This window comes from Silene latifolia, chromosome Y, assembly GCF_048544455.1.
Source record: "Silene latifolia isolate original U9 population chromosome Y, ASM4854445v1, whole genome shotgun sequence".
Lineage (NCBI taxonomy): Eukaryota > Viridiplantae > Streptophyta > Magnoliopsida > Caryophyllales > Caryophyllaceae > Silene > Silene latifolia.
Window position 1 is genome coordinate 407,164,614 of NC_133538.1, and position 25,019 is coordinate 407,189,632.

Below are 25,019 nucleotides of genomic sequence, written 5' to 3' on the forward strand. Positions count from 1 at the left end.
CTTCTTTGTTAGGTATTGGATATCTAATCCATTTTAAAACTTTGTTCAAGGGTTTGTAATTGATCACAAGTCTAGGAACTCCTCGTTCCTGTTCAGAATGTTTATTAACATAAAAAGCAGTACACGACCATGGAGATTTTGATGGCCCAATTAATTTTTTCTCTAATAAAGAGGTTATCTCATTCTTACAGAGTATTAGATACTCTGAATTCATTTTACATGGTCTAGCCTTGGTGAGATATTATCTTCTTTAAAATCATCCTCATAAGGTAAATTCACCACATGTTTCTTTCTATTCCAAAAAGCATTAGGGTGTTCTCCACAAATATCCGCGGAAAAAGAATCAGATAAAATTTTAATCTTGTCCTTTAATTTAGGATTTTGAAGACGTTCTTCAATAGTTAGTACATTAACTTCTTGTTTTAAAAACCCCAATTGGTTTTCTTTTAAGACCAAATGATCATACATTTGATGCAAAATCTTTAGATGAGGTTTTGTTATAAATTTAAAAGTTATTGTAGCATCATCATAAGTTGCAACAATTTTTTCCTTGTCTACACAAGTAAAAGGATAAATTTTATTGAGAAATGGGGTTCCAAGAATAACTTGGGTAGATAATTTGTTTTTGACTAAAAGAAAACTCAATGGAATACATTTTCCATCAATACAAATAGAAGCTCTATGAAGTTTAAATTTAATATTTAATTTTTCTCCTCCTGCATGAGAAAGAGTATGGGATGTTTTTTCAAAATACCTTGTAGGAATTAATCCTTCTTGAATAACATTTAAATCTGCACCGCTATCTATAAGAGCAATAAATTCTTTTGAAAAATAATTATCAATTTTTAGGATAATTTTGATATACCATTTTTGACTAACAACAGTCTCAAGGGTTTGAAGAAATTCATTATTAAGATTTAAAGAGTTCATAGTCTCTTTATTCTCAACAATTTTGTTAGGTATGTCAGAATTCTTATTAGTGCTTTCGGAATTTATCTCACTTTCTTGAGTCTCTTTATTCTTGGGAGCTTGGTCTAGAAGACTAAGAATTTCAAGATTAGATATTCTGATATCCTGACTTTTAGACTCCTTCTTTAAATTTTTTATTTCTAGTTTAAGATTTTCAATTTCAGATAAAATATCTTTTAAAGAAGTAGGGTGAGAATTTATTTGTCGTGTTTTTAAAAGATTATAAACTTCAGACATAGTATAAGGTTCTTTATAATCTGTTTCCGTACGAAGACTAATCTCAGTATTAGAAGTACTAGGTTCATTACCTATTTGTTCTATTATCTTAGACCTCATTTCAGGGTCTTTGATGGTTCTAAGTAATTCAACCCATTGATTATTATCAAGAACATTTATCTGATTTTCTTGAAACTGAGATACTAGATTATAGTAATCATGATTATTAATGTTATTTTTGTTACAAGATTCTCCCTTTAAACAAGGTTCACATTCTGAGCTTTCAGATTCAGAGAGATAAGAATCATTATCCATAATCTTAACCTCATTATTAGAGCTGGAACTAGATTCGTCAAATTCCTCATCAGAAACTAGGAAAAGTTTGTATAACTTGTCTTTTATTCCATTATCAATATCAAGACTAGCAATTTTATTTTTGGTCCAACAGTCTTTAGCAAAGTGGCCAATCTTATTGCATTTATAACAGACAACCTGTCTGTCTAACTTTTTATTTTTCTTATAAGATTTTCTAAAGGCTTTTCTTTCAGCCTTTTTATCCAGCTTGTCTTTAGAGTAATATCTCTTTTTTCTTTTTTATAAGTATTGTAAGAATTATCAAAATGTTTTTTCTTCTTATGGAAAGAAACTGGCACATCCATGCCAAATTGGTTACAAAATTCACCTAGTTGGTTTCTTTCAATCAAATTCTGGCATTTTAACTGTTGATTTAATTTGATCTCATTACAGAGATTCAAGCCTTCTTGGGTACAAGTGCCTATAAGTTTACCATAAGTATAACTATCATAAGGAATAGAGGTCATATTACCTCTGAGGGATTTTTTAACTTTTTCAGCAAATAAATTGGGTAAACCATCCACAAATTTAGCTTTCCAATGGGTACTATTAGATTCGGGGAGTTCCATAACCCTGCTAAGGAAAGTATCTTTATACCACCTAAAGTCAGTAAGTGTTTTACACTTAAGATTCTGTAATAAAGTTTTGATATTTTCATGATTATCAGAATATCATCCAGTAAAGTGTTCAACAATATTTATGGCTAGTGTATAAACTGCGTTTTCTTTTTCTTTAACATCAACATTGGTTGTAATGCTAAGAATAGCATTCCTTCCTGTGGAAGATAAATAATTGTCCCACCAACCTTTAAGTTGGCCAGTGAATCCTGCAGCTATCATCTTGGCTATATTGACATCAGTATTACCAGAACTTTTGCAAATTGTTGAATACATGAGCATTCTATGAATTTGATTATAAATTTGTTTATCAGTATAACCATCGATATTCCATTCATAGATAGATTTACCACTGTAACTATTATTCAACTGGTATTCTTGTTCTTCATGAAGAACATCTATGGGGGAAGGACGATTATAGTAATACAATCTCTGAGTAGGTTTATCAGCCCACTTTGTATCAAGTTTATTGAACTCATCCTTTATGACCTCCTTGTGGTCAGGGTTGTTATAAAAATGACTAGTGAAATCGTCACTAAGAGTTTTTAAAGATAAACTTTCCATTTTTTCTTTAAGAAAATTTTGAACTTGTTCGCTTAATTTTACTTGTTCTGTTAATTTGGTCTCCCATTCTGGCTTTTGTTTTAACACGAAGTCCTTGATTTCAGAAGGACCTTGGATACTAACAGTTGAAGAAGATGAATAAGAAGTTGACGAATAAATGTCTCCTTTAGACGTAGTTCTTTTATTTAAAAGAGAAATGATATTATCTATTTTTTCATGTAGAGAACCAATTTGTTCCCCTACTATTTTTAAAAATAGATTAGAATAGTTTTGTTGTTGTATTAAAACATTTAGATGAAAAGCTGTCATAACAGTATCTTTATTGTCAAATAATTTTGCCAGAGCAATAAAAGTATAATTTTCCATCCTAAAAGATTGTAAAGGAGGGTAAATATCATTTAACTCGTCTCCATTAGACAAAATATAATTTCTTTCTAAAACAGAAATGTATTGTTCTACATACGTAGCACAAAACCAAGGTACAAAATATGTAATTTGGTTATGAAAAGTACAAAAGTCATAAAATTCCTTTTGTATAGTTGCTTTTTGATTATCATCAAAATTTTTTAGGAACCATGTCCTAAAAATCTCCCATCTGGGTAGCTTAAATTCTTCTTTAATCTCATATCTAGCTTCAGATCCGAAACTAAAATCTATTATAGAAGTTTTTCTATCCATTACCAAAACTAAAACTCATTTGAGACATAGTCTCAACATTCTCTTCATTAGAATGTCCCCTTAATATATTATCTCTATGGAGTTTAAATTCATCCATTCTAGGTTCCTTAGGATCATCAAGAGATGAATCATCATCTCTAATTTCTTCTCTTATTTGAGAAGTTGAGTGTCTAGATGTACTTGGGTGATCTAGTATATAGTCACATGGAGATATATAAGATCTCACAGAATTATACCTAGTAAGCCTAGAAGGGCTGTTACTATTTCTTCTTAGCAATCTATTAGTTTGATTATTACCAAAGTTTAGAGTAACGGATCCATCACCTGCATGTGTTACATCTAAAAGATCTGTGTAAATAACAGGTTTAGGTGTCATAGCCCTTTCAATTTTCCAATTTCCAGGAAAGGATATTTCTTCCCATTTAATCCTTCTTCTGGTCGTTATATCAGACTTATGAAAATTAGTTTCTATGACAATGGTTTCATTAATTGGTTTATCAGCCAATTTACAACAAGGGTTCAGAGTATATAAAGGTTTAAAATATATTCTATAACATATACAAATAATTTCAGATCCTGAGCATAGTTATAACCATGTGTTTTAACGTTTAATGTTAACGCATCTAGTATAGATTTTATGATACCCATGATTGATTTTTTCCATATATATATATACATATATATATATACATATATATATATACATATACATATACATATATATATATACATATATATATATATAGGGTCAGGATTCGGTGAGAACCACTAACATAATGAGAACCGTGAGAACCCTTACTAAATCATCATCAAATCTTGTTCTAAAAGTTTTCATGGATCGTTTACCCTTAGTTTAGTTTATTCTAACACATTTTTAGTATAGCTAATCAAAAAAATTGATTTTATTAACAAAATGTAATCTTAATGTACAAAAATACAATTAGGTATACTAAAATGGCTATAGATGCACGAAAACCAATACTAGGTGCATGAAAATTGTTAGATGCATGAAAATGATTACTAGGTGCATGAAAATAGCAGGCTCTAGATGCACGAAAACGAGTTCTAGGTGCGTGAAAATTGTTAGATACATGAAAAATGAGTACTAGGTGCATCAAAATTAATAAAATGTTTCTCTTCTCGATTCCGAATAATAATTTATACTTTTTGGACCAAAAAATATGTTATCTAGACATAAAATTCTATGCTGAATCCAAATATGTTATTATTTTTTAGAAATGAAATCATTAAGGTTGAGTTCTCACGGTTCTCACTATGTAGGTGGTGCTCACCGGATCCCAAATCTATATATATATATATATATATATATATATATATATATATATATATATATCATTGCATTGTTTTAGAATGTTGTTAAAATTAGTTACATATCATATACATACACAAGATTAATTATGTTGTTATATTTTGATAGATGTTTAAAAAGGAGAAATGTTATCTTATGAGATACCCCAACGAGGATAACTCCTTATAGGAGCTTCTTATAAACGATCATCAAATGACGATGTTTGATTAATTGAGTTTTGGGAACTCATTATTATATATGAACCTCTACGACACGATTGAAAGGTTATCGTGATTATTTCCAAATTGGAAAATTCAAACTCTTGTAGAGTTAATTGAAGGAAATTATTATTGTCTTAACCTTAAGTTTGAGCATATGAGAATAATGATTTAAATGAGCTTCTTGCTAAACATGTGAAATTAGTTTATGGTCCAGAAATATTATAATGATTGGAAAATAATGTAGTCAAAGTCTACATTAAGGATGTCAATCCAATGGTTTAGCAAAGAAAATCACTGAATTTATTAAGTGAATTATTATTCAATATTTGAGTTGGTTCTCCAGTACAGATCCAATATATGGATGATTGCTACAATTTTTTTCCCTTTGACTGGGTTTTTGTCCCTATGGATTTTTTCTAGCAAAGTTTTTAACGAGGTAGCACTGTAAGCGCATTGTTATGCTACTTTTGGGATGACTTTTATTCTTGACATAATATACTATGTCATATATTGAGGAGAAATTCTATCGTAATTATGGAGGAATTATTTGAAATGAAGATCCAAGAGTTATTATGTAACCATCATATCCAGATTGTGAGTTCCGATGTATTATGATGATTGAAATTATCAAGAATTTCTACTAATTGAAGATATCAAGTTATCAACGAAGATGGATTATATTTTAACAATCGAGAAGTTATGTCTAAGCATGGATCATTTTAAGATACATCAAGTTACGTAATCATCAGGGGAGTTACACGCGTTGTCCTCTTTTTCCTTATCCATGACTTTGTTCCACTGGGTTTTCCATGAAAAGGTTTTAACGAGGCAACTATTATTATGCGTGTTTTAAGATTATTGTACTCTTTTCCTTTCTAGCGTTTTTCCCATAGGGTTATTCTAGTAAGGTTTTAACGAGACTTGGACATTCAAGGAGGAATGTTATGAAATATTATTATATAGATGTCCATATCTTAGAATACTCTAGAGTATATTATCTTATGAAAACTCTATCCCATTGTATTGTATATATCTATATATATATATATATATATATATATATATATATATATATATATATATATATATATATATACTTCATAATGGAATAAGAATATAGTTTTGTCTCTTTAATATTCACTCGAACTTCTCTCTACAATTCCATGCTCTCTTTATTTCACAACAAGTACTATATTTTTGAGTTTATGTGCATTTTTTTTAGCTTTTTGAAGTTTATTATAAGTAGATTTTAATTTTTGTCGTCAAAAACTCAAATTTAATTGAGCTTATATGTAATGTTTTGAGTTATAATTTAATTTTTTGAGATTAAGGTTTAAGTGAATGAACTCAGAAACCTTATAGTAAAACTCATACTTTTGAAAACAAAACTCAAAAACTTTATTATAATGCTAAAAAAACTATACAACAGGTGGTAGTATATCGGATGTATAAATTACTTACTACCGTATTTCCGTGTGTATATATTTGTCGAAAATAATATTTTGTGAAAAATGGTTTGCTAATGATATGAGTTGCGTTTTTATTCCCCTAATATTCTTAGGTCATCAAAAAGCAAATAAGGAAAAAAATAAAATAAAGTGAAGGAATAGTTTACTTGAAAAAAAATCGGTAGACTTTTAACATTGAGCTTAGAAAAGGTTGATTTTCTTTTTTAGAATTCTTGTAAAAGCCCATTTGGTAAAATAGTCGCTTTACGCTTGCATACAATCCTTGATTTTTACCTTCTTAAAAGACTAGACTTTAATTTACTCTCCATTTTAGTCCAGGAGAGTTCTTTTTAGTCCCATGTCTTAGTTAAAACAAGGTTTAAATTGAGGATTAAAGAGCAATATTTCAAGATTTATCTTCAATGGTACTAAATCATTATTGATAATAGAAATATAAGAGTGATATTTCAAGAATTTTTTCTATACATTGCATTTGGGGTTTGAATCTCCTTGGCTCTCCTCTAGCATTTTTTGTGATTACAATTTTAGATCTTAAGTTTATTCATTTTATACTATTCTTTAACTTTTTTGTTTGGGCTTTAAGGAAACACTCCTTTCTAATGATAAAAAGGAATTAAGAGGGTTTCTTGTTGTTGCCCTTTTACTATATGCTTGCTTCTTTTTTTTTTTTTTTTTTTTGGTAGAATGTAAGAATTCTCATTAAGCTCAACGACTATTACAAACTAAGAATATTGCATTACATTATATAGGATTAACTATAACCAAGCTAATCCATGCTCTATCACTTGCACTAACGGTATCCAATCTTAGTTGCTGAATCCTACTTCTAATTAAGCTCTTAATTTGTGCAACCAAAACCCTTGGACTCAGCAAAACTCCTTCCAATCTAGCTAAATTTTGTTGATGCCACACATTGTAATACACAGCCATAAGAGCAGCAATACAAACGCTCATCTGAATTGGCGCACAATTCCTTCTACCAATCCATATGATGCCATTGTCAGTAGGTACATTAATATGGAGCCACGAGCACACTCCCTGCAATATCAGTCTACTATACCTACATTGTTGAAAGAGATGGCGGACAGTCTCTTTTCCTGCATTGCATACACAACACTTATCATCTGAACACACTCCAAACCTGAATAATCTGTCCTTCAAGTTCAAAGAATTTCTGAAAATTAACCAAGCCATAAACCTGTGCTTAGGGAGGGCCCTGTTATTCCATACCAGTTTAACCCACCCTACTTTCTGTTCCTTATTTCTTATCCATTCATAACCAGAGCTAACACTATAGCCTTTCTGATCAGCAAGCCATACCGCCATTGTCATATCCATCTTTAAAAACATCCTTAAATTTACAAATAGCCTTCCAATTCCCACTCATATGATTTTTAGGAAGGTAGCTGTCCCATGGAGCGCCTTTCAGGTAAATTTGGTGAACCTCTTTAACCCATAAACTATTTAGCTTGCCAAAAATCCACCACACTAGCTTCCCAATAGTAGCAATGTTCCAATCTAAGATGTATCTTATGCCTAGGCCACCTTCAGTTTTAGGGGTGCACACATGTTCCCAACTTACTAAAGGTGTTCTCACATAAATACTAGTCCCATCCCAGAGATAGTTTCGACAGATACTATCAATTTTCTTCAGCACACCCTTAGGGATTAGGAAAATATTAGCCCAGTAATTAAACATAGAAGTTAGCACTAACTGCACCATAATCAACCTGCTAGCATAAGAAATCTTCCTTGCACCAATTGACCAAATTTTCTCAATTATTTTTTTAATCAAAACCTGGCAATCTTTCTTTCCCAACTTGCCAGCTGTAACAGGTACACCCAAGTATTTAAAGGGAATCTGACCTTCAACACACCCTGGCAGCCTAATGATTTGCTCTTTGATTGTACCCTGGACTCCATTAAAATAGATATTAGATTTTTGCTTGTTCATGTGAAGTTCAGAAGCTGCAGAGAAAGTGGCAAAGGATCTTAACAAAACCATAACAGACTGCTTATCACCCCCTAGAGAATAGAAGGAGATCATCAGCAAACATGAGATGATGGATCCTCAATCTTCCACATAAGGAATGGAATTTAAAATCTAGGACTTCAATAGTAAACTGCAAAATTCTAGTGAGATATTCCATAGTAATTATAAAGAGCAGTGGGGAGAGAGGGTCACCATGCCTCAATCCCTTTTTCCCTTGAAACAGTCTAAAAGGTTCCCCATTTAGTACCAAAGAATAAGAGGCAGTAGATACACACTCCATAATCAGTTGTGTAAAATGAGGAGGGAATCTTAATGCCACCATCATCTGACTCAAGAAGCTCCAATTAATAGAGTCATAAGCTTTATTGAAGTCCACTTTAATCAAACATCTCGGAGTTACAGATGCTCTGTTATAAAGTCTAATGATATCTTGACATACTAATATATTTTCTAAGATATTCCACACTTTGATGAACCCCCCTTAGGTGTGGCTAATAATATGAGGGATGACCTTGGCTAATCTGGAAGATAACAATTTGGAGATAATTTTGTAGACCACATTGCAGCAAGATATAGGTCTGAACTGTGTGACATTTTCAGGTAGATCAACTTTGGGGATGAGGCTAACCAAAGTATGATTCACCTGCTTAAGGAGCTTACCATGTCTGGAAAAAATCATTAACCACTGTGCACAGATCCTCCCCAATTACACTCCAGGAATCCTTATAAAATGCACTTGAGTATCCATCAGGGCCAGGATCTTTAGTACTAGGAATTTGAATCACTCTCGACATTAGTTACTAGTGTCAATTACATATTCCAATGCTCCTCAGTGAAAACCTGGCCTCTCTGCACTAACTGAGTATTAATATGTCTTAGATCTTTAGTCTCCCCTAATAATACTTTATAAAATGCCAGGAAAGCCTGCTGAATATGATCAGGTTCAGAATGCCAAATCCCTTGCTCATCAGCAATTCTGAGGACCTTATTCTTTTCATGTCTCCCTTTCATATAACTGTGAAAAATCCTGGAGTTGTTGTCACCCTTAGTAAGCCAGGTGGCCTTGGACTTTTGCAATAAGAAGCTCTCAGAAGCTTTCTGGAGTTCTTGGAATTCTTTTGCAGCTGCAATTTCAATCCCAACCAACTCAGGGTTAGTAGGATCAGACCTCAATTGCTCTTGGACAAATTCTAGATGCTGCCATGCTCTCATGGCATTATTCTCCACATTAGCAATTAGTTCCTTATTAATTCTCTTCAAAGGTTGTTTCAACATTTTTAGTTTTTTCACAAATTGATACATGGAAGTACCGTGTATTCTAACACCCTAGACAGACATACTTGATACATACTTGATACAAGGAATGAATTGCTCAACCCCACTCCACATGTTGATGTACTTAAAGCATCTTTTCTTCTACATTGCATTACTGGTTCTCTAAATAAGACATGGAGTATGATCAAAATAACCCTCCATATGGAAATCAGCATAATAATCAGGTCTCTGCAACAACCAGGTATGATTAACTAGAGCCCTATCCAATCTACTATAGACTCTAGTATAGGCTTTCTGCTTATTATTCCAAGTAAAGTATGACCCTGTAGCATCCATGTCAACTACATTACACTGATCAATACACCTCTAGAAGTAATCCATTTCCTCCTCAGTTGACATCCCTCCAAATCTTTCACAAGGTCTAAGAACAGTATTGAAATCTCCATAAATCAGCCAAGGACCTTGAATTTGAGTTTGAAAGTCACTTAACCTGGCCCATAAACTTTTCCTCTCCTGAACTCCATTAAATGCATAGATCATAGTAAGATAAAAAGACTCATTAGTACTTAATTCATTCACTGGCACATGAATAAACTGAGCACTATACTCAATGAAATGAATTTGGTAAAGACTAGGCTTCCAAAGGAGCCAAATCCTGCCACCTTTATGCCATTGAGCATTAGTAGATATACACCAGCCATTACATATATTCTACCTAACTATATTTAGAGAAGAAGGGTTTTACCTTCGTCTCAAGGAGGCCAAATAATCCAATATTATGTTGATGCAAGAACCACTTAATGTGTTTCTATTTTGCAGGACTATTCAACTGCCTTGCCTGATAAAGACCAGGCAATGTTCAAAGCCAAGACCTGAGCAGGAAATACTCCAAGTCAGGCATTAAGAGTATACAGACAGACACCAAGCAGGAGAGAAGCACAGAACAGGCAACTACTAAGCCTGACCTAAAAGGAAACTACATCAGGCACAAGAGAAATATTATCCAAGCTGACAGGCTACAAGAAAGACATGACCAGGCCATATAAGTAAGGTCCCTACAAACAAGGAAGACCAATTCAAAAGAAGAAGATGGAAGAAAGAGTCAAAAGCAACGGCTGAAATTCTGCTACAGTCAATTAACTACTTCCGGGTAAATAGGGCACGAGTCCTATTTACCAGGTAACCCTAAACAGACGAAAAGAAGCTACTTTTGGAGGCTAATATAAATAGAAGAGAAGATAAAAACAGAAGGGACATTGGAACATACACTGATATACTCATACTATCACTCTCATTCTTGTATTCAAAATATATTAAAGCAATATCATTTACCTGTCACGCCTGATACACCAGTACTCTGTTAGGATACTCAAAATCATAGTAACAATCTCTCCTGGCTTGGTGCCCGTGGTTTTTTCCCTTATTCCCAGGGTTTTTCCACGTATTTCTATCTTTACTTTTTACTTATTTATTTACTTAGCAATACTAGTCAGGCAAACTACTTGAGTTAGATCACCCCTCCTTAATTCCCCTGGCAGGACGTTTCTGTTCAGTGAAATCCCTGCCGAAACAATTGGCGTCCACCGTGGGGCATTTTGCTCAAAAATAATCAAAAACCCAAAAACAAACACAAAAACTTGAGAAATGACAGGAGATAACATTGAACAACAACTGGCTGCCGCCCAACAACAATTGTTGGAAATGGAACAGCTGAAACAGAAAATGGCCCAGGCTGAAGCTGAAGTTGCAAAATTAAAGGAATCAGAATCCAACCTTAAACTAAGGCTAGGAGAGAAAACTTCAAGATCAAAGTTGAAAGTTCAACCTGGCACACCATTCTCCTCAATTATCAGGAACATTGATTTCTCCAACTTTGGCACTCCTACTCCACCAAAGTCCAAAGCAGGAGAAGAAACAGACTCGGAGGAAATCCAAAATGAAGAAACCCCACCAGATCAAACCAACACAACAATCATGATGGCTATGCTCCAGGAAATCCAAAAACTCCATGAAAGATTTGAAAAGATTCATGGAGTTCCTACCCCAATTGAGGAAGCAAATCCAGAAAGTTATGGTGATTCACCCTTTGTGGATGAAATAGCAAGAATAGACCTACCAAAGAAATTTGTGGTTCCCTCAATGAGAATCTATGATGGGACCACAGATCCACAAAATCATGTAGCCTATTACAAGCAAAGAATGTTGGCAGCATCTATTCCCAGTGAACTACGACAAGTCTGCATGTGCAAGGGGTTTGGGACAACCCTGAATGGGTCTGCCCTGCAATGGTACATAAACCTGCCAAACGGAAGCATCAAGTCCTTTGCCGACCTGGTCAACTCCTTCAACCATCAGTTTGCCAGCAGCAGGGAACTAGAGAAGAGATCCAGTGACTTATACAGGATCAAGCAAAAGCCTAGTGAATCAATTAGAATTTACATGACAAGATTCAACAAGGAAAAGGTGTCAATCCCCAAAATGTGATGTTGGAACAGCCGTGGAAGCTTTCAGGCAAGGGCTACCCCTGGATATTTACTTCTACGATGCAATGACCATAAAGCCATGTCATACCTTTGAAGATGTCCAGTCATTAGCCATAGGCTATATTCGGCTGGAAGAAGATAAAGGCTACAAGGCAGACAACACTAACAACAATTCAGGATATGACAAAGTCAACAGAAAAAGTTCCAACCACAGAGGGAGCAGTTCCAGGCCATCCCCTTACACAAGACCTGACAGATCAGAAGTCAACTACGCACATGAACAACGAGGTAACTCCTATACTTATCCACCTATCCAAGAATATAACTTCTCTGTTGATATTGCAGAACTAATCAAGAGACTTGACAATATGGGAGACATTGTCAAATGACCAAAGAAGTCAGATAACCCCAACTCAAGGAAGGATACTACAAGATGGTGCGAATTCCACATGGATATAGGGCACACAACAGAAGAATGCCTGGGATTGCGCAGGCAAGTGGCCTACCTACTAAAGAAGGGATATTTGAAAGACCTGATGCCAACAAAGAACAGGGAAGATGATGGAACAAGAAAGAACCCAGAAAGGCAACAACGTGACCTACCCCCAGCACCACCCATCTATGAGGTCAAATTCATCAATGGAGGATCTGAAATTTGTGGCTTGACCAGTTCAGCTGCAAAGAAAATTGTCAGGGAGTCAAAAATGAAATCTCCTTTTAAACCTAGAAATTTACCTCAAATTAATTTTGACGATACTGATATGCAGGGTATTCCTGATCTACACCATGATAGCCTAGTTATCACCATGCAAATAAGAACTCCACGTGTTCTGAGAATCCTGGTGGATAGAGGCAGCTCAGTGAACCTGATCATGCTTGATGTCCTTAAAGCAATGAAGATTGATGAAAGTCAAATCATAAAGAAGTCCAATGTCCTGGTAGGATTCAGTGGAGAAACAAGGAATACACGGGGAGAAATACACCTGCCAACATATGTGGAAGGACTCTCCTTATACGAAAGATTTGGAGTCCTGGACTGCCTGTCCTCCTACAACGCCATCCTAGGAAGACCATGGATCCACAATGTGAGGGTCATACCCTCCACTTACCACCAATGCATCAAGATACCAACAGAATGGGGAGTAGCAACCATAAAAGGTGAACAAAAATATGCCCAGTAATGTTATACTATGGTATTGAAACCCTCCAAGGCAGGTAAGTCTCTCGTCTAGCAATTACAGTACCCTGTCAAGACAACTTATGTGGCAGAAACCAAAATGAAGACAGATCAAGTAATTTTAGACCCTGAGTATCCTAACAGGCATGTACTGGTAGGATCTGATGTCCCTGACAACATCAGACCAGAATTAGTAAGCTTTCTTAAAATTTAAATCTTCATGTTTTGCCTGGTCTCATTTTGATATGACTGGTATAAATGCAAATATCATTACACATAAACTAAATATTGACAAATCTTATAAGCCTGTGCAACAGAAAAGAAGAGAGTTTGCCTCTGAACGTAATGCTATTATTAATGAAGAAGTGGACAAACTACTGTATATGGGGATGATAAGGGAAGTCATATACCCTGACTGGCTAGCCAATGTGGTAGTAGTACAAAAAATTAATGGTAAATGGAGAGTTTGTGTAGACTACACAGACCTCAACAAGGCCAGCCCAAAAGACCCATTTCCACTCCCTCACATAGACGCAATGGTAGATGCTATAGCAGGACATGAACTCCTAACATTTATGGATGCCTCAAGTGGATTGAACCAGATTAAGATGCACCCATCTGACCAAGAACACACTGCATTCATCACGGAAAGAGGCATATACTGCTACACAGCAATGCCCTTTGGCCTGAAGAATGCAGGGGCAACATACCAACGCCTGGTTAATATGATGTTCAAAGATCAAATAGGGGATACAATGGAAGTTTATATTGATGACATGGTGGTCAAATAAAAAAAGGCTGAAGACCATGTCAGGGATCTGGAAACAGCTTTCAATATCCTGGAAAAATTCAACTTGAAACTCAATCCTTCAAAATGCCATTTTGGAGTTTCTTCAGGAAAATTTTTGGGATACATGGTAACCAAAAGAGGAATAGAAGCCAGCCCAGAACAAATAAAAGATATACTGGAATTAGAATCTCCCAAGTCAGTCAAAGACATTCAAAAGCTGATAGGACGAGTTGTAGCCCTGAACAGATTCATATCCAGATCATCATAAAGATGCAGATCTTTCTATGACCTCCTCAGGAAAAACAAGTCATTCAAATGGTTACCTGAAATGAAGCAGCCTTCCAAGATCTTAAAGCATACCTGACTACACCTCCACTACTTGCCAAACTAGAAAAAGGAGAACACTTGACGGTCTACCTATCTGTCACAGAGACAGCAGTAAGTAGAGTCCTGACCAAGGACATTGACGGCCAACAGCATCAAGTCTATTATGTAAGTAAGAGTCTCCTAGATGTAGAAACAAGGTATGGCCTACTTGAAAAGTATGTACTTGCTTTAGTCATGTCTTGCACCAAACTTTGACCTTATTTTGAAAGTCACCCAATCATTGTCAGAACTAACCTGCCTATCAAATCTGTCCTGAGAAAGTCTGAGTTGTCAGGCTAAATGGCAAAATGGTCAGTACAAATCAGCACCTATGACATAACCTTTGAACCTAGGACAGTGATTAAGTCTCAGGCATTAGCAGACTTCGTGGCTGAATTCAGTCCTACCCTAGAACCAGGCCTCATAAAAGCGGTCAACCACCTAGACACCCATAAATCAGACCAGGAATGGACCCTACATGTAGATGGAGCAACAAATATGAGAGGGACTGGCCTAGGACTAGTATTGAAATCACCACAGGGAGACCTAATTGCACAGGCTATTAGTTGTGAATTCAAAGCTACAAACAATGAAGCTGAGTATGAAGCCCTGATTGCTGGACTAAAGGTATGTATAGAACTCGGTGTAGCAAAGCTCAAGGTAAAAACTGAGTCTCTCTTAATTTCCAACCAAGTCAAAGGAATATATGCAGCAAAAGATTCAAAAATGATGCTTTATTTAGAATATGTCAAAAACCTTTTGGCCAACCCTGAGAGCTGACTGCTGACTGCATAGCATACAACTCTAAATGTGAAGCCTGTCAAATTCACTCTCCTTATATCCACCAACCATCAGAGCTACTACACTCCATCTCAGCCCCCTGACCATTCATGAAATGGGGCATGGATATAGTAGGCAAGTTACCTCAAGCACCTGGACAGAAAGTTTTCATGCTGGCCATGACTGATTACTTTTCCAAATGGATAGAGGTAGATTCATACAGGCAAGTCAAAGAGAAGGATGTCATATCATTCATCAAACGAAATATCATATGTAGATATGGAATATCTTTAGAAATAGTCTGTGACAATGGTACACAATTTGTGGGAAAAAGGACAGCAAATTTCTGTGCACAATGGAATATTAACCTGGTCACATCCACACCAGGCTACCCAAAAGACAACGGTCAGGCAGAATCCAGTAACAAAGTAGTAATTAGCTGCCTGAAGAAAAAGTTAAAAAGGAGAAAAGGAAAATGAGCTGAAGAACTCCCCTTATAACTATGGGCTGACATAACTACACTGTGGTTTCTGATACTACCGTATGGAGGAACTTTTATACGAAATGCTTAAGTGTTGAAATCCTTTACAAATTACATATCCTCAAAGATTTAACATTTGAATTATCAAAGTTTGAAAACAAATCTGAAAATTGAAATCACAAATCTCCATTGTTAAATTCTCTAAATTTGTGCACTTGCTTTTTACCAAAATGGTAAGGTTGGACTTGTCAAAGTTTTAAAGCTTGAAAAGTTTTTTGCCAATTTGGTAAAGTGTCACATGTTGAGTGTTTTGGAAAGAGTTTTCTGATTTTGATTAAAAACTTGTGCTTTAGTCTAAAACCTAATACTTATCATCATTCAAAGGCTACCTATTTTATAATTGATTTAATCACTCTAAGTTGTACTTCTTAGATGATCAAATCCACTATAAAGAGAGAGCCTTAGCATAATTTATTTCTTAAGACTTTCCAAAGCATTTATTGAGAAAACTTGCAAATTATTTGTGCATTTAAAACTTTGTTCTTTAAGTATTTGCAAAACGTTTTTCTGATTTAAAAGTTTTCGTTTGTTTTTCAAAAGCTGTAAACCTCTAAGTATCAGTTCGCTGCACTGTGACATAATGAGTTTGTTCCATGATTCTCGTGTTTAAGTCTTAATCATGATCTCCATGTTCATTAAGTGAACCCTTGAGATTCAAAGACTCTATAAACCTGTGAGATAGAACCCATAAACTCTTGAAGCGGAATAACTTTAAGTTTGAGTGCAATCGGGGTAGATTAGCGAGTTATTTTCATTGTAAGGGTTTAGTTGTTTGAATAAATTCCTAAACAAGCAATAAAATAACGGTTGGACGTAGGCCTCGGAGTAGAGGCTGAACCAATTTTTAAAACATCGTTTGTTTGTTCATTTACTTTTACGTTCTCTTACTTTGCTCTTTCTCTCGTTTGTTCTTATTGCCAGTTCTGAGTCACAGTCATCAATACTGTGACATAGAACTGTTGTACCTTCTTGTGAACTTACATTCTATTAAGTTTCTCAAGTTTTGTACTTCAAGGTTCTTCACTTACGTTATTAATTAACTAAGTTAAGAACAAATTTTAAAAAGGTACGCCTAATTCACCCCCTCCCCCTTTTAGGTGTTTATCGTTCCTAACTCTTCAGGGACTAGAAGGGGCACTTGCCACCAATGAAATGTGTTCCACTATGTACAAGAATGAACTTCCAAGATACCAACTTACAATAGAATTACCTGAGAAAGCTGAGTAATGAAATTGGGCATATTGGGTTTGCTATCTCCGATTTGACCAAACGTAAGAGCAATAACAACAGCTGCCAGGAAATTTGTAATGGAGTAATCAAGGTAGGTATATGAAGCCTCCCTCTTCTCTCCAGAAGAGTAAGAATCGCCAGTCGTGTCCCTAACAGAAGTAGGGATAATAGCATGTAGGCGATGGCTCCTGCTTTGCTCTCGACCAGAAACATCTTTCAAGTTAAATTTTCCTACAAAATTATAACCACTTTTTAAGTTCCAAACAATGCTGCAACTTGCAACTGATAAATCATAACAATAACTTTCCACAGGGACGGAACACAAATTAAGAATTAAATGGCAAGTTCATGGCAAACGTCGGTCGTGGGTGGCAACTCGTAAGCTCATCATATACATCCGATCGTCTTATTACATAAACAGGATGAAACTAGTCAAATCTTATGACACCTTAGCCGAACTAGAAATCCTGAATGACACATGTCAAAGAGAACACCACAAAACACCTTAAAAGACGCCCATGAACACAATGAAGCACATGCCTTCTTCTAATTTAAGAACTATGGCACACGGCCAAAAATAACCGGGTACAAGACTAAATTTCCATGCCTCGTTTCAAATAATCACACACATAATAACTACTAAGAAAATTGACAAAGACTATTCCAAAATGTCACTTAAATACAGTTGCTTTGCACGGTTAGAACTTGTTATTCGTTAATGGTTGATTCAGTCATTCAACTAGTCCATAATTGTCAAGGTTTTATACAAGAATTTGTACGTAAATCTTCGCTTTCTTTCCATCCACTAATACTCCCTCCCTCCGTCCAGCTCAATAGTTATTTATTTCTATTTTTAGGTATACCAATCAATAGTTATCTATTTCCCTCTTTGGAAGTCTTTTGTGGACCATCTTTCATATGCACGTGGGGTTGCAGTTTTGTGTGGTTCAAATTCAGTCATTTCCTTTTTCTTGGTCCTTGTACCAAAAGCAATAGATAACTATTAATCGAGACGGAGGGAGTAGACTATAGCATACTTTTGTAAGTTATTAACCACCGATTTTGTACCACTGCAAAAAAAACGCGGGTTAGTTACGGCCCTACCGACGGAAAAAAGAGGCTGTCAGAAAACACGGGTTACTGGCGGATTTGTGACGGAATTCCCGTCGGTAACGTTTCCTGGCGGACATTCTGTCAGTAACTATTGGCGCGTTGACAAAGTCAAAGGCGCCAAAAAACCTGTGACGGAAATTTCGTCAGTAATTCCATAAAACTGACGGAATTTCCGTCATTGCTATTCACACGCAAAAATGGAGTACAGCTGGAAAGCATTTAGCATAACTGACGGAAATTCCGTCAGTATTTTGAAAAAACTGACGGAATATCCGTCAGAGGGTCAATTATTATTTGAATTCAGTTGTGACAGGGTGGCACAATAATTGAGACAGTGACGGATATTCCGTCAGAATCAGAAAAAAAACCGACGGAAATTCCGTCGCTTTTTCATATTATGTGACGTGTCCACTTTATGAATTATTGGTCGATAAAGTTGTTCGATGACGGAATTTCCGTCGCTTTTTGGAAATACGACGGAATTTCGATCGATTCTATTTAACTGACGGGATTTCCGCCAGTCCTTCCTTTTATCTCAAACACGGGGTTCATTCATATCACTTTACCAATTTTCCCACAAAATCAAAATCGCCAAACCCTTCTCCACCACCTTAAAACCCGACACCACCACCACCCTCTTCCACTTCCGGCGCCGCCACCACCACCAACACCACCACGCCGTCGCCATCACTATAAGGTAATTTTATTTGTTTTTCTTCTTTTTTCCTTTCTCTTTTTCCTTTTCCTTTAATTATTTTTAATTTTTTTTTTCTCCATAGCCTCCCGCCGCCACCCCTGCCGCCACTTTCCTCTTTCTCATCCTTCTTTTTCATTTTTTTCTTTGTGGAGCTAATTAGGTATTTCTCTTTTAATTTTTTTTTGTTTAATTATCTTAATTGAATTAGAATATTAGTTATTGTTTTAATTATTGTTGAATTATTGTTGATGTTGATGCATGTTGACTTAGGATAGAAGCCAATTTTGTTTAAATGTATGTTGTGACGGTTTTAATGTATGCATCTAATTTTTTTGTTAATTAGATTATTGTTAAATTTTGTGAAATGTTAATGTTTTTAAAATGATAATTAGACTAGATATGTAAATTGAAAAAATTATTCATGTTTGTTTTTAAAATAATAATTAGACTAGATATGTAAAATGAAAAATAAATCATGTTAGTTTATGTTAATTGAAAAATTATTCATGTCAGGAAATTAAAATACCGACGGAAAAGCCGTCAGTATGGCCTTAATTTTTCCATCGGTTTCCCGCGTTTTCGTTGTAGTGTACGGTGATTTGTGCAATTACATATGATGTTACTATGATACTTGTATAAAACCGTTTTACAAAATATTGTTATCTCCAAACTCTGGGATTACGTGTTACTTGGTAATGACTAATGAGTATGAACAATCCAAGGCCACGCTCAAGCACGTAAAGCAAGAGAGTAAACTCGACACAAGTCAAGCAAGACTCTAAGCTAAAAAGCAATTGGAATAGGCACATCCGACGAGTAATAAATTAGTAAAACAAAAATTACAAATAGATAAAAAACTAACTTGCACCATTTGAAAGTTACTTCCTCCATCCCAAATCCCAATCGTCTATTTTACATTTACATAACACTCCTTCGGTCCCGTTCATTTGTTTATCTTTGATTTTGGCACAAATATCAAAGAAAGAGCAGGGGACCATTCATTTGATGACAAGTGGACCCTAAAATGAAAAAGGTGAACAAATGAGTGGGACGAAAGGAGTATACATCTAACCGTGACTAAAGAAAGTAAATAAATGATTGAGACTCAAAATCTCAAATACTTCGTAGCACTAACTTGACAGTTGACAGTCTTGACACTACTTTTGAGCAGGGAGGAACTACCTAGTAGCAAGGGATAGGGTGCATAGCATGCGACCCCAAACCGTCCGAAAATAGTTATGCTCATCAATTTTTGCTACCCAATAATCCTTTTTTTTTTTACAACTGTAAATAAAGGTTCTACAGTCTTATGGTTTGTCGGGCCAAGCCATGTGCTATAACATTAAGATGTCTCGGAATAAAATTAAAACACAAACAATGAAAAGAAGCATAGAGTCTTCGCAGGTTCTCTAGCAGATTTGTGATCAGGTGATTTTCCTTTTCAACTCCCACGATCTGATTAATAAGTTGTAAACAGTCAGATGAGATATCAAGATGAAGGATACCCCCATTATAAGCCCATAGTAATACATCTCGAATGCCCAGCGCTTCCGCTTGCAGTGCCGATTCGGCTCTAGTTCGCGTCTGTCTCCGCACAATCTCCTTACCCGTGTTATCGTATGCCACCCATCCGACAGCCGCCTCATACTTCCGTACCCGGCTAGCATCCACTTTCATACGTATCATTGTGCATTGTCTATGGTTACCTATCATTCTTACAGGATGTCCGTCTCGTATCTCCGATAGTCTAGTTTCAGACGACTCCTCATGCCCTTCTCCCGTGGTCTTATGTAGATTTTTTCCTTCCACTTGATTACATAAAATCCGTACATTTTCGCTAACAGATTTATATAGGTAGCTAGAGAGCTTCTGCGGGTACGTTGTCATGCCTTGAAAAATGATATTGCTCCATAAACCCCACAGGATCGCCGCAAAATTTATCACACTCCACTCCCCTTCTTTCCTACTAGACAAATAGCGGATCCAATCAATAATCCAATCGGTAATATAATACTTGTTATCACTGCATTTTCGACTCTGATTCCTAACTATGATCCTGCCCATATCCTGCTGGAGACCCCGCAGTCCCTGAACAAATGTTCTGCATTTTCGACTCTTTTTGGTTCCTCTCCACACATGCCGCAAAAAAACATCCATCTCCAAGTTGCGCTTTTTGAACTCTTTTCCTATAGGTAAGTGTTGGTAATGATCTTCCATAAAAGAATTTTCCATAACTTTGGAACTGGTAGGTTCCACAGTCGTTTGCTGCAGAACTCCCTTCCCCGGTCACCTATCCTAGGTTTATCCTTGTATGATCCCTTCCTTGCCATGTACTCTCCAAATATTAATCCATATACACTCTTTACTGTGTATGCCCCATCCTTCGTGAGTGGCCAATAAATCTCATCATTTGTCCGTACAGCACACAAAGGAATCGCAAGGATCCGTGCAGCATAATCTTCTGTAAACAGAGCCCGTACAAAAGGTTCATTCCACCTACGACCAGCCTGAATAAGATGTCGCAGTTGCAAATTGGCCATCTGAACATTATCAAGGTCCAAGTAACAGTCATTTGGTTCTGGACATCTGCCCCCTACCCATTTTGAAATCCAAACGTTCAAATTTGATTCAATCCTCGGTGTCCATCCAATGTTCTCCATGACCACTTCTAGCCTATGGAGGATGTTGCGCACGCCCCACGATGAACCTGTGCCCTTAACTGGTCTCATCCCTTCCATAAATACATTCCCACCAAATAATTTTTTTCGGAAAATCCTACAAAACAGTGATGCTTCCCCCGATACTAATCTCCGCCCATGTTTGGCCAGTAGAACCTGGTTTAGACATTCAACGTTCCGAATTACTAAACCTCCCGCACTCTTTGGTAAGCTCGGAAAATTTTTACTACACCAGTGAACATTTTTTCCTAATCTACATCCCGTCCACCAAAATTGTGCCGAAAGAGAGTTAATCTTTTTTGCCACACTTACCAGTATTTTGAAGACCGGTAGAAAGTAATTTGAAAAATTGGATAGAACCGATGAGATTAGGGTAAGTCATCCCGCTGATGATAGAAAGATCCCATTCCACGAAGAGATTCGTTTTGTCACATGCTCTACAAGTGCTTTAAAGATGCCTTGCTTTGGTTCCTGAAATTCTGTCGGGATTCCAAGATATTTTCCAATTCCTTTATTCTTCGTGATATTTAAAGCCTTCATAATCTGTTGTGCTTTCGCCGAGGTAGTATTAGGATTAAAGATGATTCCTGACTTCTCCCAGTTTAATTTTTGTCCCGAGGCCTCATAGTAGTCAGTGATAAGTCTCATGAGGTGCATTGTCGTCTCCCCTTTATCATGGCAAAAGAAAACCGAATCATTAGCAAAGAAGAGATGTGTGATTGGCCGTACTCCCCTACATAATTGGAGCCCATGAATCAGCCTTGATTCATGTGCATGCTCAATATTCCCAGAGAGAACCTCCATACATAGAAGAAATAGGTATAGGGACAAGGGGTCGCCTTATCGTAGCCCACACCATGGTCTGAATTGGGGTAAAGGCGCCCCATAGAAAAGGACCTCATAGGTTACCGAAGTAACGCAACTCATTATGAGCATTATCAATTTCTGTGGGAAACCAAACTTGGCGAGAACCCCTCCAGGAAATTCCACCTAATCCTATCATACGCTTTGCTCATATCAGCTTTAAAGGCACATCTTCCTTGACTTCCTTTTTTATGGTTAGAAATATTATGAATTGCCTCAAATGCGCCAATAAAATATTATCGCTAATACTCCTCCCTGGTAGAAAGGCATTTTGTTTTTCACTTACTAAAGAACCCATTACCTTAGCCATCCGATTAGCTATGCATTTTGTCACAACCCGCATCAACACATTACAAAGGCTTATAGGTCGATAATCAGATACCTCTTCTGGATTCTCCGTCTTTGGAATAAGTGTAATAAAAGTTCTATTAACCTCTCTTAATACCCTACCAGAGTTTAAGATGGATAACACCGCCTTTGTAAAATCGCCTATAATCATAGACCAGCATTTGTGATAGAAAATTGTTGGTATACCGTCTGGTCCCGGAGCTTTGAGGGCCCCCATTTGAAAGACGGAGCAGCGTACCTCTTTTCCCGTAAACGGTCTGTCTAATCGATCCACCTCATCTTGAGTAACCTGATGCTTCAGATGCTTGAGAACATTTTCAAAAGAGGACATGTCCCTCATCTCCATATCATTCCTAGACGACATAAAAAGATCCATAAAATTTTTCTGGAACTCGCTACTTACCTGTTTATCGTCATAACTCCATTGACCATTTTTACATTTTATCCCATGGATGTGATTCCGCCCTGCCTTTCCTTTTACCCAATTGAAAAAATATTTAGTACAGGTATCTCCGTCAACCATCCATTTTATCTTTGCACGTTGTGTCCAGAAAACTGCCGCAGCCTTGGCGAACTTTCGTACCTCGTCGTTTACCTTAGTATATTCCTCATCACCTGCTCCCGTAATAGCTATATTCATTCTGTCTTCCAATTTTCGATCAAAATCCTACCATTTCACCCTTCATTCGGCCCTCTTATCTAGGGTCGATTTCTTTACACTAGTCTAAACCCGTGCCACTTTCCTAATCATCCGATATGCCGGAGATCCTTTATAATTTATAGTCCATACATTGCGAATCCGTTCTAGGCATTCCTCATACTCCAATATCCAAGCATCAATCTTAAATGGTTTTTTTCCTTCACTTCTTGTAAGATTCAAATCAATTTCGATCGGAGCATGGTCTGAAATTTGTATGGGATAGTGCTTAATTCCCGTATTTGGAAATAGTGTGAACCAATCCTTTGACCCCATTGCTTTATCAATTCACTCATATACCCGCTTATCACCCTTACGATTGATGCACCATGTAAATCGTGGTCCCTTAAAAGGAATATCCATTAGCTCATTCCTTATTTTCCATAAGTTAAACTCATAAGCTCCACCAATTGGTCTTTGGCTAGAGCTTAGTTTGTCACATCCAAACTCTACTTGATTAAAATCCCCCACTATAAGAAAGGGGTATGTACATGTTTCAATCCATTTCTCTACTTCCATTAGAACGGACAAACGCATACTTAAACTCGGAGCACCATAAAAGAGCACAAGGTATCATAATAGTCCATTATATTTCTCGACTAATAAGATGATAAAATTATTTCAAGCCTTAACTAATTTCATCTTAGACTCCTTTCTCCATCCGACCCAAAGGCCACCCAAGACCCCCACGGCATCTACTCCAAAATGTTTTAACAAAACCCAACGATCTATGTAAGGGAAAATTTAGCATAAACATAAAACAACACGAGAAATGTTTACTACTCAGACCTTCATTTCTGGCTTCAACCCGCTTTCAAGACACTCAACTACTCTAGTAACGAAAACATAAATGTACCTAAAAAATCAAGTAAGAAAAAAAATAAAGTACCTAACAATCAAAAATGGATGATAAGAACACGGCACATAAACAGCAGGCACATTCCTCTAGACTCTAGAGCTTAACAGAACCCAAAACACTTGAAAAAAAGTGAAAAAAATATGGAAATTATAAATGTAAGAGAATATCTGTCGATTATAATGGAGAAAAAATTGCAAAATGACGGATAATTACAACACCGTCAAGTCAAGTACGTACGGCCCAATAATTTAACAAAATGACATTTTACTTTTGTTGCGTGCTTTTTTGTTGCCATGACAAGTGTAAGCTCCAAATTTGCTTGCGTTTACGGCTTTTCTGGTCATTTGCATTTTTTCTTAAAACTAGTATGAAGGCACGCTACGCACGTTTGCATCAATTAATTATATGTATTTTGAGCCTTGATTACATAAATAAGATTAATATTGTACTCCATATATTATTAACATGCATTGGTGATGGTAACACAAAATGTGTTATTTTAATGTTTAGAAATTTTTGGATACACCGCATGTATCATGTCATCGTACGTCATATCCAATAAAAATATTAGAATTTGTCACACCCTACATAAATAATAAAGCAAAATATAAATGAAATATGAATACGGGTTTATTATTAGTCAGGGTGTACGCTAATCTTGTACACCCGGTATACGGTGTATCTTAGAATTTTTTTGTAAGTTGAATTTGTCCAAACAATTTATACGGGTT

At 36.1% G+C, this 25,019-nt stretch overlaps 1 protein-coding gene across 1 annotated transcript; it reads right to left on the reverse strand.

Annotated features, from left to right (window-relative positions):
- Positions 1-7,138: 7,138 nt before the first annotated feature.
- Positions 7,139-9,184, reverse strand: LOC141632281 (uncharacterized). Its single transcript, XM_074444841.1, has 4 exons — positions 9,074-9,184; positions 8,583-8,715; positions 7,842-8,422; positions 7,139-7,735 (listed from the first exon to the last, which is right to left on the reverse strand). Exons 1-4 carry the CDS (start codon positions 9,182-9,184, stop codon positions 7,139-7,141), a joined length of 1,422 nt encoding a protein of 473 aa, XP_074300942.1.
- Positions 9,185-25,019: the final 15,835 nt, after the last annotated feature.

What these genes read in the sequence shown, in the direction of transcription:
- LOC141632281 (XM_074444841.1), bottom strand. Translation starts at nt 9,184, where the DNA reads ATGTCGAGAGTGATTCAAATTCCTAGTACTAAAGATCCTGGCCCTGAT. An exon ending in GGGAGGATCTGTGCACAGTG is followed by an intron (nt 8,716 to 9,073) that starts GTTAATGATTTT and finishes TTCTTGAGTCAG; the next exon opens with ATGATGGTGGCATTAAGATT. An exon ending in GAAAAAGGGATTGAGGCATG is followed by an intron (nt 8,423 to 8,582) that starts GTGACCCTCTCT and finishes TCTATTCTCTAG; the next exon opens with GGGGTGATAAGCAGTCTGTT.